General features: G+C 40.7%; 1 protein-coding gene across 2 annotated transcripts in view; it reads right to left on the minus strand.

Moving 5' to 3' along the window:
* rfx2 (regulatory factor X, 2 (influences HLA class II expression)) overlaps positions 1 to 13,476 on the minus strand; it is a 220,443-nt gene that overhangs the window by 76,522 nt on the left and 130,445 nt on the right. For both annotated transcript variants that reach the window (XM_063032557.1, XM_063032556.1), the window contains exons 8-9: positions 13,084 to 13,203; positions 7,516 to 7,640 (exon numbers count right to left, since the gene is read on the minus strand). In XM_063032557.1, coding sequence (XP_062888627.1) covers positions 7,516 to 7,640; positions 13,084 to 13,203 — 245 coding nt within the window. The remainder of the gene's footprint in view (positions 1 to 7,515; positions 7,641 to 13,083; positions 13,204 to 13,476) is intronic.

Genomic DNA, 13,476 nt, shown 5'->3' on the forward strand with positions numbered 1-13,476 from the left:
GGGTGGATCTCCAATCAAGTTGTAGTTGTTTCAGCCAGTCACGTTTTACCCAATGTGGCTGGTTGGTTGTTGTATTTCACTATTACAAATGTCATGTTATTTTTTTCTCCAGTATAAATTCTTAGTTGGATATCTGCAAGTTTCAGTTCAGTATCTTTGTAATGCCATTCAAACACATTTTGTAGAATGACTGAAACACCTGAACCAATGTCTAATTCCATTTTAATTTGCTTTTAACTTCTGCCATATTGCTTGTCTACTGTTAACTTTCACACTGTAATTCTTAATGCTACACTGTCCTGTGCCTCTTTCATTATTATCAGAATTTTCATCAACAGCATGACTGCAACTTAACTTTTAAGCTTTTTCTCTTCCCAGAACAGTCCATTTAGTTTTGATTGTCTGACATGCTCCGGTATGTGTCCTACTTTGTTGCATTTTCTGCAGGTTTCACCCTTAAGCCTGTATTTGTGCCCTTGCCACAATGGTAACACACTCTGTTCGGCCAGACTGGTTTCTGTTTAAATGTTGTACTTTTGTTCACACTCACTTTCACTTCTGACTACGACTCAATTGCAACTCTGTCTGATGTTTCCATTGATACAGCTATTTCAACTGCTCTATTTAATTGTAAGTTATGCTTCAATTAGGAACAGTTTTTGAATGTTTTCTTGTAAGGTTGCACAAAACAAATGATCTCTTAGTGTATCATTAAGACCATTATCGAACTGACAACGCTGAGACAACTTCTTGAATTCAACCACTTGTGCTGAAATAGTCTCCCTTTCTTTTTGATTCCGCTTATTAAACCCAAGGCATTCTGCAATCAACAATGGCTTTGGTTCTAAATGTTGCTGTATCATTTTTACAATAGTAGCAAAGCTCATTTCTGATGGTTAGGTTGGAGCAGTCAAACTTTGAAGCAAACTGTATGCCTTTAACCCAAACCACTCAGCAAAATAGGTATTTGTTTCTCATTGGCTATTTCATTTGCTTTAAAATATTGTTGAATTAGCTCAGTATACGTGAGCCTGTTGTGTAATCAAACTCAGCAATCTTTCCAATGTAGCCAGCCATTTCTGCTTTTATGAATGATTATTATCACCCGGCACTCTTTTATGAACCTGCGAGTTCTTCCATCTACTGCCTTTTTTAAAAAAAAAACAAGCTCAACCGTGTCTTCCCTTCCGAAGATCACCTCTGCATGTGCTGAGTTGTGTTTTTTTTAAACTTTTTTTTGAGTTCGAACATTTCACTGTGCTTCAGCAAATTAATAGCTGCCTAAAGTTTATTTTAAGAATGTCTTGTCACCAACGTTATGTTTTGTAACTTCAAACTATTAAACTAATTCAAAGGAAGATACGAGAGCCCAAGAATGCCGGTCTAACTTCATGCCTACTTTAGCTGAGGCATGTGGTAGTGTGATGATGTATGCAAATCATATATTTATACATATAACCTGTAATTATTTAAATGAACAAGAATGCTTAATCAAGATATATATATATATATATAAATACACACACACACACACACACACACACACACACACAAAGATTACCCAAATATTACTTAAATATTAAATATATAACAGAAACCATGAAATGAACTTGGCAAATAGGATAAAGGAGAATCCTAAAACCTGCTATGTATATTAGAATCAAGAGTGCAGCTAAGAAAAGAGTAGGTCTTCTCACAGACCAAAGGACTAATCTCTGTGTGAAACAGCAAATATGAATAAGGCCCTGAACTAATGCTTCTCATTGGTATTCACTATGCCAAAGAATGTGGAGGTTGGAGTGCTTAGGGAGAGGTACAATCATAATCTGGAGCCTGTTTGTATCAAGAATGAGGAGGTGTTAGAAATATTGGAGCACATTAAGATGGATAAAACCACAGGGATGCTCGGAATCTGTCCCATGATGCTATGGAAAGTAAGAGAGACACTTGCTGGGGCTTTGACGGAGAATTTTACATCTTTACTGGCCACAAGTGAGATACCAGAAGAATGGAAACTAATGTCCCCTTGTAGTTTCCACGCTTATAGTGATAAGGCTCAAACGGGAGGCTTTAAGAAAGGAACCCAAGGTATGCTCGTAGACTGGATCTCAAATTGGCTTAGCTGTATATGGGCGTTTTCATAACTAGAAGATCATAACAAGTGGTGTACAACAGGGATTCCCATCAGGGAGGAGGCTACATAACATCCACGTCAGCAACAGACTCAAAAAAAGTTACTTTCCCAAAGCAGTAAAGCTGTTCAACACCTCCACCTATTAATCCATCCCTCCACACATTCCACCATCACTATTTTATCATTTTCTGTCAGGGTCACTTTATATACAGACAGTCCTGTGCCTAGCATCACTTTATAGAAATACAATCAATGTATGTAAGCTATCTTATGTATTTATATTTATTGCATTTTTTATTATTGTGCTCTTTATCCTATTGTATTGTTTGTGCTGCATCGGATCTAGAGTAATAATTATTTTGTTCTCCTTCACACTTGTGTACTGGAAATTACATTAAACAATCTTGAATCAGTGCTGAGACCTTTGTTATTTATAATATGTATGTACATGAACTGGATGAAAATGTAGGTGTCTGAAAAATAAGTTTACAGACATGTATATTGCTGGAGTTATAGACATTGAAGAGGACTATTTAAAGATACAGAGGGAGATAGATTATCCAGAAACTGGGTGGGGTGGTAGCACATGGAATTTAATCCAGACAAGAGTGAGGTTAATGGTGTGTGGAAAGTTGACTTCAGTAGGACATACAGAGAAAATGGCAGCAACCTTCAGTGTTAATGTACGGAGAGACCTTGGGGTGCAAGTCCACAGCTGCCTGGAAGTGATGACACAGGTGGATAGGGGAGTGAAAAGTGTGTAAGAGACATCATGAGCAAAATATTGGTTAGACTGCACTTGGAATATTCTGTATAGTTCAGGAAGGATGTGGTAGCAATAAAGTGCAGAAGAGATTCACCAGGATGTTACCTAGAATGGAGGGCTGGGTTTACTGTCACTGAAAGTATGAGGCTGAGTATGATGTTTATCTTAGAGGTTTATAAGATTATGAGGAATCATAGATAAGATATAAAATCTCTCCCCCAGGCTAGCACAGGCTAGAACTAGAGGACACAGGTTTAAGGTCAGATTGGAGTAAAGGCAACCTGAGAGTGTGTTAAACACTGCGCGTGGAGGTTATCTGGAATGAGCTGCTAGAAGTGGCTATAAAGGCAGATGCAACATGAACATTTAAAAGGTATTTAGACAGGTACTTAGACTGGAATGGTGCAGAGCAATAAGAGCCTAATGCCGTAAAATGGGACTAGTGTAGAGAGGTTTTGTTTTATGCTCCATCCACATGCCCATTCAGGTTCGCAACTCCACTTCCCACGTCTGAAATCTCCACTGGCTAGCCATTGGCACTCATTTCTAATGCTACTGAACTGCAAAGTCACTCACTTACCCACCCACCCCCTACCTTTGATTCCCCTGTTTCTGTTAAAACTATCTCACCATAGTCATTATTATCTCTGCTCCTCTGGTCTGAGGGATGCAGTCTTGGAAGTGGTGGAAAACTGGTTTAGCCATTCACCTCCCTGTCTGTGTGGTCCATGGGGATTTACAGTTCTGCTGTCATTTGCCAAAACTGCTCTCCAGCCCTGGATCCATTGATAACACTTGGCTTCCTTTCGAAAAAGCAAAAAAATTGCAGATGCTGGAAATCTGAAATAAAACATAGAATGCTCTCTCCTGTCAGCCAGACTCTGCATCTCTGCAACATTATCAAAAAACATTTCCTGTTTTCTCACTTATAGTCAGCTAATTGACCAATTAGTACAAAGTAAATAGAGATTTACTCCATAAGATATTGAAAGGACAGAATCAATGTTGGTTCCCTTTAACAAATTCTATTCCCTAGTCACTGACTCCATTCCACACCTTGCAGCTTCCTGAAACTCAAGCAGGCTGTTTCTGACTAATATCCCCACAAAATGAGTGTTAGACCAAGTTGCAATAAACAGTAACCAGCCATCTACACCAATCCCATTTCACTCTCCCTATATTCCTGTGAACGCTCCCCCAGATTCTACCACTCACCTACAGCAGAAATTTATAGCAACTAGTTAATCTACTAACTGGTGTCTCTGGGCCATGGGAAGAAACAAGAACACCTGAAGAAACCCAGGTGGCTACAAAGAGAACATGCAAACTCCATATAGAATGCAACCAAAGTCAGAGGGTCAAGTTGCTTAGGCTATGAAGCAACAACTCTGACCAGCTGTCATCCACAAACTGTAGGCTTTAACTATTTCAACATAGTTCTGGTTGTCATCACCCATTCACAGCTCCATAAACTTGACCCTAGTTTGAGTCTTAACCTGCACTAGTTATGTGCTCATGAATTTACACTAACACCTTGATTTTACAGTTCTCATCCTTCTTTTCAACTCTTTCCTATCATATTTACTTCTCATTATCTCTGGAACCTTCATTTGTCCCACATCTCCAAATATCAAACTCATCCAATTTAAGGCTTGTTAAGCAAACTTCTAATGCACTGGGCACCTGTGCAACAGTGGTAGCTTTCACTTTCAAACCCTACTGCTCTTGAAATCCTTTACTAAACATCTCCTCTCATTTGCTCTTACTTTAAGGAACTCAATAAATGCTTAATTCTTCATTGAAACTTTTACTCATTTGTCTCACTAAATTCTTAAATGACTTAGTATCAAATTTTGTTTCTTAATGTTCTTATTAAATGCTTTATTCCATCTAGGGATAAAGGGGTTCCAAACCCTTTTTATGCCATGGACCCTTGCCATTAACTGAGGGGTCTTTGGACCCCAGGTTAGGAAACCCTGATCTAAGGTGTCAGATAAATTAAGTAGTTGTTAAGCACTGAGGATGCTGATGAAATGGTAGATAGCTTCAAGTTCCTAGGCATAATCATAACTAAGAGCCTGCCCAACCATGAATAGACTATGTCCAAGGCCAGTGCCTCTACTTCACCAGAAAAATGCTCAAGTAAAATTATTGCCCAAGTACATGTGTATTACCCTATATACCCTGAGATAATGAATAAACTCAATATCCTTTATAGAATCAATGAAAGACAGCACCATCTGGGTGTACAAGCAATGTGCAAAAGACAACAAACTGTGCAAATACAAAAAGAAAGAAAGATAGATATTAGATAAATAAATAAATAAATAAGCAAGCAAGCAAGCAATAAATATCGAGAACATGAGGTGAAGAGTACTTGAAAGTGAGTCCGTAGGTTGTGGGAACATTTCAGTGATGGAGCAAATGAAGCTGAGTGAAGTTATCCCCTTTAGTTCAAGAGCCTGATGGCTGAGGGGTAATAACTTCCTGAATGTAAATCCTGAGGCTCCTGTACCTTCCTCCAGATGGCAGCAGCGAGAACAGAGGTGGTGGGGTCCCTTATGATGGATACTGCTCTCCTGCGACAATGCCATGTGCAGGTTTGCTCAATGATGGGTGAGAGTTTAAGCCGTAATGGACTGGGCTACATCCATTACTTTTTGTAGGATTTTTCATTCAAGGGTATTGGTGTTCCCATACCAGGCTATGATGCAGCCAGTCAATATAGTCTCCACGGCACATCTATAGAAGTTTGCCAAAGTTTTAGATGTCATGCCAAATCTTTGCAAGCTGCTAAGGAAATACAGGCGCTGTTGTGCTTTCAAGTCAAGTCAAGTCACTTTTTATTGTCATTTCGACCATAACTGCTGGTACAGTACACAGTAAAAACAAGACAATGTTTTTCAGGACGATGGTGCTACATGAAACAATACAAAAACTACACTGAACTACGTAAAACAACACAAAAACTACACCAGACTACAGACCTACCCAAGACTGCATAAAGTGCACAAACAGTGCAGGCATTACAATAAATAATAAACAAGACAATAGGCACAGTAGAGGGCAGTAGGTTGGTGTCAGTCCAGGCTCTGGGTATTGAGGAGTCTGATGACTGATGGGGAAGAAACTGTTACATAATCTGGTCGAGAGAGTCCGAATGCTTCGGTGCCTTTTGCCTGATGGCAGGAGGAAGAAGAGTTTGTATGAGGGGTGTGTGGGGTCCTTCATAATGCTGTTTGCTTTATGGATTGCACTTAAGTAATTGCATTTGTTCTCATTGTAATTGTCTTTGTAATTGCACTTATGAGCTGGGCCCAGGCCAGTTCCTCTGAAAGCACAACACCGAGGAATTTAAAGTTGCTGACCCTCTCCATCTCTGATCACCCAGTGAGGCCAGGCTCATGGACCTCTGATTTCCTCCTCCTGAATTCAAAAATCAGCTCCTTGGTCTTGCTGACATTGAGTAAATGGCCATTGTTATGCATCACTCAGCCAGATTTTCAATCCCCCTTCTATATACTGATTCGTCACCACCTTTGATTCAGCTTATGACAGTGGTATTGCCAGCAAACTTGAATATTGCATTGAAGCTGTGCTTAGCCACACAATCATAAGTGTAACAAAAGTAGAGCAGGGGGGGTAAGCACACAGTCTTGTGGTGCACCTGTGCTGATGGAGATTGTGGAGGAGATGTTAATGCCAATCTGAACTGACTAAGGTCTGCAAGTAAGGAAATCGAGGATCCAATTGCACAAGGAGGAATTGAGGCCAAGGTCTTGATTAATTTTGAGGATGATAGTATTGAATGCTAAGATGTAGCTGATAAAGAGCATCTGATGTATGCATCTTTGCTGTCCAGCTGTTCCAGGGATGAGTGAAGGAAATGTCCTATCCAGATACACCATAGCTTGGTATAGCAACTGCTCTGCCCAACAATTGCGCAGAGTTGTGGACATAGCTCAGCACATCATGGAAACTAGTCTCCCCTCCACAGACTCTGTCTACATTTCTCATTGACTTAGGAAAACAGCAAATATAATTAATGCCCTCTCCCACCCCATAATTCTCTATTCTCCTCCCTTCCATCGGGCAGAAGATCCAAAAGCTTGATAAAAAAAACACCACCAGGTTCAAGAACAGTTTCTATCCTTTGTACAATAAAAATGGACTCTTGACCTCACAGTCCACCTCACCGTGGCCCTTATATCTCATCTTCTATCTGCACTGCACTTGTTCTGTAACTGTAACATTTTATTCTGTTACTGCTTTCACTTTGAACTATCTGATGCATGTATGTTTTTGAAATTATTTGTATGGATGGCATACAAAACAAAGATGTTTACTGCATCTTGCACACATCATAATAAGAAACCGGCTACCAAGGGTATGAGAAGCAGCCTCTGGTGATGACACAACACTTTGTCAACTAGAAATGCTTTCTGATATTAGGACACTGCAGTCAATTTCTTAGAGAAACTTAAATTCAAACCAGAACCTGTAGGGCAGGGGTTGCCAACCTTTTTTATGCCATAGACCCCTACATTAACTGAGAGGTCTGTGGACACAAGGTTGGGAACCCTTGGAAAATCCTGAAGAAGAGTAATGGACTGACCCAGAAATTGCTGGTGATGTTGGCTCTGTGCAGCCACTGATTGCTCTGGGGTTGCTGGAGTTGCATGCTGTCCATTTCCAGGCATATTGTCTCCCACACCATCCAATTTTTGCATAGGTTTAAACCTACAGACAAAACACAAAACTTTAAAAGGAAAGCCATTTGGAAGAATCGGAAATGCTGATAGCAGAATAGGGCCCATGGATTGAGGTCCTACTCTTGGTCTTCTGTTCAATGAAATTACAGCTGATCTGTGAGCAGATTTTATGTACCAGTCTTATTTCCCCCAAGTCCACTGATAAAGATCAGGGATTTGAAAGTAACAATACCCCGGCATCAACTCCCATGATTGCAGAATTTTTCCTAACTTCACTCCTGAAACTTTTAGACCAGGAGAAATTGACTCACACTATCCACATTATCAATTGTACTTAATATCTTAAATGAAACTTAATTCAAATCAGCTTATAGTCTTCTAAGTACCAAGGGAAACCAGCTGTGTGTAATCTCTCCTCACAATTTAACCAGAGTAGTATAGAGACTAGTTCCATACAGCAGTATTTCTACTGATTCTGAAACTTGGATATTTTGATGACTGGGGAATTTATGGAATCACCTGATGAGAATTTGGGAAGACAGATGGACAGGTATAGTACATAAATAGGAAAAATTTAGGAGATTATGTATCAAACATTGGATAATGGAACTAGCATTGATGGGGCATTTTGGTCAGCATGGGTCAGATTGGCCAAAGGACCTGCATCAGAATGAGAATCGGGTTTATTATCTCCGGCAAGAATCCTGAAATTTGTTAACTTAGCAGCAGCAGTACAATGGAATACGTAATATAGAAGAAGAAAAAATAATAATAATAGTAGTAAATAAGTAAATCAATTATAGTATACGTATATTGAATAGATTAAAACTCATGCAAAAAACAGAAATAAGATATATTTAAAAAGTGAGGTACTGTTCACAGGTTCAATGTCCATTTAGGAATCGGATGGCAGCCGGGAAGAAGCTGTTCCTGAATTGCTGAGTGTGTGCCTTCAAACTTCTGTACCTCCTACCTGATGGTAACAGTGAGAAAAAGGCATGCTCTGGGTGCTGGAGGACCTTAATAATGGATGCTGCCTTTCTGAAACATCACTCCTTGAAGATGTCCTGGGTACTTTGTAGGCTAGTACCCAAGATGGAGCTGACTAGATTTACAACCCTCTGCAGCTTCTTTCGGTCCTGAGCAGTAGACACCACCCCCCCCCCCCCCAATACCAGACAGTGATGCAGCCTGTCAGAATGCTCTCCATGGTACATCTATAGAAGTTCTTTTAGTGTATTTGTTGACATACCAAATCTCTTCAAACTCCTAATGAAGTATAGTTGCTGTCTTGCCTTCTTTATAACTGCATCGATATATTGGGACCAGGTTAGGTCCTCAGAGATCTTGACACCCAGGAACTTGAAATTGCTCACTCTCTCCTCTTCTCATCTCTCTATGAGGATTGGTATGTGTTCCCTCGTCTTACCCTTCCTGAAGTCCACAATCAGCTCTTTTGTCTTACTGACGTTGAGTGCCAGGTTGTTGCTGCGACACCAATACACTAGTTGGTATATCTCGCTCCTGTACGTCCTCTCGTCTTATCTGAGACTCTACCAACAATGGTTGTATCAGCAGCAAATTTATAAATGGTATTTGAGCTATCCCTAGCCACACAGTCGTGGGTATAGAGAGAGTAGAGCAGTGAGCACACACCCCTGAGGTGTACCAGTGTGAATTGTCAGCGAGGAGGAGATGTTATCACCAATCCACAGAGATTGTAGTCTTCTGGTTAGGAAGCTGAGGGTCCAATTGCAGAGGGAAGAGGCCCAGGTTCTATAACTTCTCAATCAGGATTGTGGGAATGATGGTATTAAATGCTGAGCTATAGTCGTTGAACAGCATCCTGACATAGGTGTTTGTATTGTCCTGGTGGTCTAAGGCCGTGTGAAGAGCCATTGAAATTGCATCTGCCATTGACCTATTGTGGCAATAGTCAAATTGCAAAGGGTCCAGGTCCTTGCTGAGGCAGGAATTCGGTCTAGTCATGACCAACCTCTCAAAGCATTTCATCACTGTCGATGTGAGTGTTTCTGGGCCATAATCATTAAGGCAGTTCACATTATTCTTCTTAGGCACTGGTATAATTGTTACCTTTTTGAAGCAAGTGGGAACTTCCACCTGTAGCAGTGAGAGGTTGAAAATAAGTTACAAAATCTTGAGTTACATCTCTCTATGTAACTCACGACTTTGATGGCCTGGAGAATTCAATACAGTGAGGGAGAAAGGTGCTGATGTAGGATATTATTCAAACATATAGAGACACTGCAGGATGTCAAAATCTGTAAAATACCATGACACAGGATGTTGCAGACTACAATAGGTGCAGGAACAGCATTTAGGAGCAGCAGCTCAAGCTGTGAGTTTTGGAGTCTGAAAAAGTACTGACGTCAGTGTGGCCTATTCACAAAGATAAACGTTTTGTGGAGCTAGTCATTCATTCAAGAAAGGCAGCAGCGATAACCCAAGTAATCGCAGGCCAGTGAGTTTAGCATCACTGGTAAGTAAGTTATTGGAAAAAAAAAACTTCTAAGGGACAGGATTGATCTAGACTGAGGGTAGAGCCAAGACCCTGCTAGATCAATTTTACTATTTTTTTTCAGAGAGGTAACAAAGCATATTATGGAGGTAACACTGCTGAAGTAATCTACATAGCCTTCAGAAATACCTTTGACAAGGTGCAACGTGGAAAATTGGCTCAAAAAGTTAGAACCCATCAGATCTAGGGCAAGTTGGCAAATTTGCTCTAAAAGGTGAATGTGGTGATTTGTTGTTAATGACTAGAAGCCTGTAACCATGGTGTTCCATACAGATTGATGCTGGGATCCTTGGTGATGATGATTGTCTGTCATATCTAACAACAACAGGAAACGTGTGGGAGAGTTTTTTAAACGAAAAAGCTATTCACTGTGGCAGTTCCACTCTCTTTACCTCAGAAGTCCGAGTTCAGTGGTATGAACAAGCATCACAAACTGGGGTCTTCCTTGTTTGCAGTGGATGATCATGATGTCTTGCCCATGTGCTTGTGCCTCGCTCTCCAGAGAATGTTGCAGTGCCACCTTCCTGGCCGTTGGATCTCACTATAGATCCCATCCACCCAGTCCGCCAGAGTTCATTTTGCTTGCTAGGATAGCATGTCCCTACTTCACCAGGGAACAAGGATGCCGGCTACCCTCACCTGGTTTGGCCTGCCTGTCAAAATGCTGTACCAGGGTTTGGCCGCTGTCGCATGCAAACAGCTACTTGGAGCCACAGATGAGAGCTGAATGTTTGGTGGGAACCAAAGGTGACTTAACTGCCCTGGAATAGACACAATAAGCCCCTTCACCAGGAGGGTGTTAGCCCTCCTCGGACACCTTATTGTTTGTTAAATATATTAATAATTTGGATGTAAAGTTGGTGATATGAAGAAAAAAGTCCTTAACTCCAAGTGGAGTTATTGGGACGCCGTCATGATGGCTTTTTTTTAGCAGGCTTTCTTATTTTTAAGAGGCCGAGTTGCTCGCTCAACACTCAACCCAGCACGGATGGAAAGTGTGCAAGGGAGCCGACTGGATTCGAACTCAAGAGCCTTCGCTCCGAAGTCCAGTGCTGATGCCACTATGCCACCAGCCAGCCTAAAGTTGGAGATATGATTGACAAAAAAATTGCTATTGTTGACAGTAAGGAGGGCTATCAAACTGTTGGATAATATTGTTCAAATGGTGAGATGGATATAGCAATGGCAAATAGAATTTAATCCAAAGAAATGAGAGGTGATGCATTTTGGGAGGATTAATAAGGCTAGGATATACACAGTGTTGGTTGCCTTAGGGAGAAGTGAAGAACAACGGGACATTGATGTACACACCACTGCTGGTGGATAAGAACATAAGAGCAGGAGCTAATTGTATACAATACTGTTTCAGCCACAGCAGTGGTATTTGCTAGCATCTCCTTTTCTTTTACACCAAACTCTTCTGACCAGAATTCTCCTGATTTCTCTATTTAGGAAGCACACTGTTGAAAATCACCTGTATGATCCCTATGGATACCACCAGGAAGCATTTGCTTCACAGTCAGTGGCAATGCCTTTGATTTCCATACGTTGTTTTCATAAATGCCTTCTGACAGAAAGTTTAGTCTATTTACTTCTCGTATGATTGAACTGCTATAAAATGTCAATATAATTTCAAATCCAAAATGCAAGGATTTATTCAGTCAGTTCAGATTAGTATCATTGAAAATTATTACCAAAAGAACCAACTTTATTAAGCATTGTGATTGATTCAACAGTTGGACTCTGCCACATCATCCATTAATCATCAATAACTTTCAACCCTGAAACCTCCCAACTATCTCTTATCTGGATAATAAATTTGGATGAGACATTAATGAAGGTGCTGCCATGAAGTCCATGGAGCTCCTGCGTATGAGAAAGGTGATATGAGGTGAGGGGGTTCCTGGACTGCATCTTGACTTGGAGATTGAATCCCGAGCTAAATTGGATCCTGGGTATTCATGCTTCAGGAATGTTCAGTTTTAACTTTTAGTGAACAATAGGGGAATTCTATTCTGCAGTTAGGCTGCAGAAGGACTAAAACAGATTAGGAGAATGGGTAAAAAAGTGGAAAATGAAATACAAAGTTCAAAAATGCATGGTCATGCACTTTGGTGGTAGAAATAAATGTGCAGACTATTTTCTAAACGGGGAGAAAATCCAAAAATCTGAGAAGCAAAGGAACTTGGGAGTCCTTGTGCAGATCACCCTAAAGGTTAACTTGCAGGTTGTGTCAGTGGTGAGGAAGGCAAATGCAGTATTAGCATTCATTTCAAGAGGTCTAGAAAACAAGAGCAGGGATGTGATGCTGAGGCTTTATAAGGCACTGGTCAGACCGCACCTTGAGTATTGTGAACAGTTTTGCACTCCTCATCTAAGAAAAGATGTGCTGGCATTGGGGAGGGTTCAGAGGAGGTTCCCAAGGATGATTCCAGGAATGAAAGGGTTATCATACAACGAACGTCTGTACTCGCTGGAATTTAAAAGGATGGGGGGGGGATCTCATTGAAAACTTTTGAATGTTGTAAGGCCTAGACAGAGTACATGTGGAAAGGATGTTTCTGATTGTGGGGGAGTCTAGGACAAGAGGGCACAGCCTCAGGATAAAGGGGCGTCCATTTAAAACAGGGATGCGGAGAAATTTCTTCAGCCAAGGAGTAGTGAATTTGTGGAACTTGTTACCACAGGCAGCTGTGGAGGCTAGGTTGTTGTGTGTATTTAAGGCAGAGCTTGATTGGTTCTTGATTAGACATGGCATCAAAGGTTACGGGAATAAGGCCGGGGATTGGGGTTGAGGAGGAGTATAAAGGATCAGCCACGATTGAATGGCAGAGCAGACTCGATGGGCCAAATGGCCTAATTCTGCTCCTATGTCTTGTGGTCTTCTATCTGTCAGGGTTATCCTGTGAGAAATGAGAGTCTGGCGCCATACCTTTGCTTCTGATGTACTGGTTGCTGTCGCATCGCCATGTACTGCATGTCCTCCTGTAAACGGTTTAAAGGTGAATCTGGCTTTAGACGTATCCCGTAGTAGTGATACTTGGAATTTCCCCTGCAACAGAGAAAAGTGATCTCTGAAGATAGCTGAATAAAAAGTGACCACTGCCAACAAAAACAAAAGTTATTATTATACTGACAACTCCTAATTAATAGAAAAACAGCAAGGAAGGTTCGATTTTTGGCTTTGATATGGATTCTGTTGTCATTGCAATAGAATTAATTGGTTTAGATCGAGACAGAAAACAAAGCATTAAGATTCATCAAATATACCCGAACACTCCCAATGATTGACACATTCACAAATTTTAACCAGACACTTTATGAG

The sequence above is a fragment of the Mobula hypostoma genome, chromosome 24 (assembly GCF_963921235.1).
Source record: "Mobula hypostoma chromosome 24, sMobHyp1.1, whole genome shotgun sequence".
NCBI classification, from domain to species: domain Eukaryota; kingdom Metazoa; phylum Chordata; class Chondrichthyes; order Myliobatiformes; family Myliobatidae; genus Mobula; species Mobula hypostoma.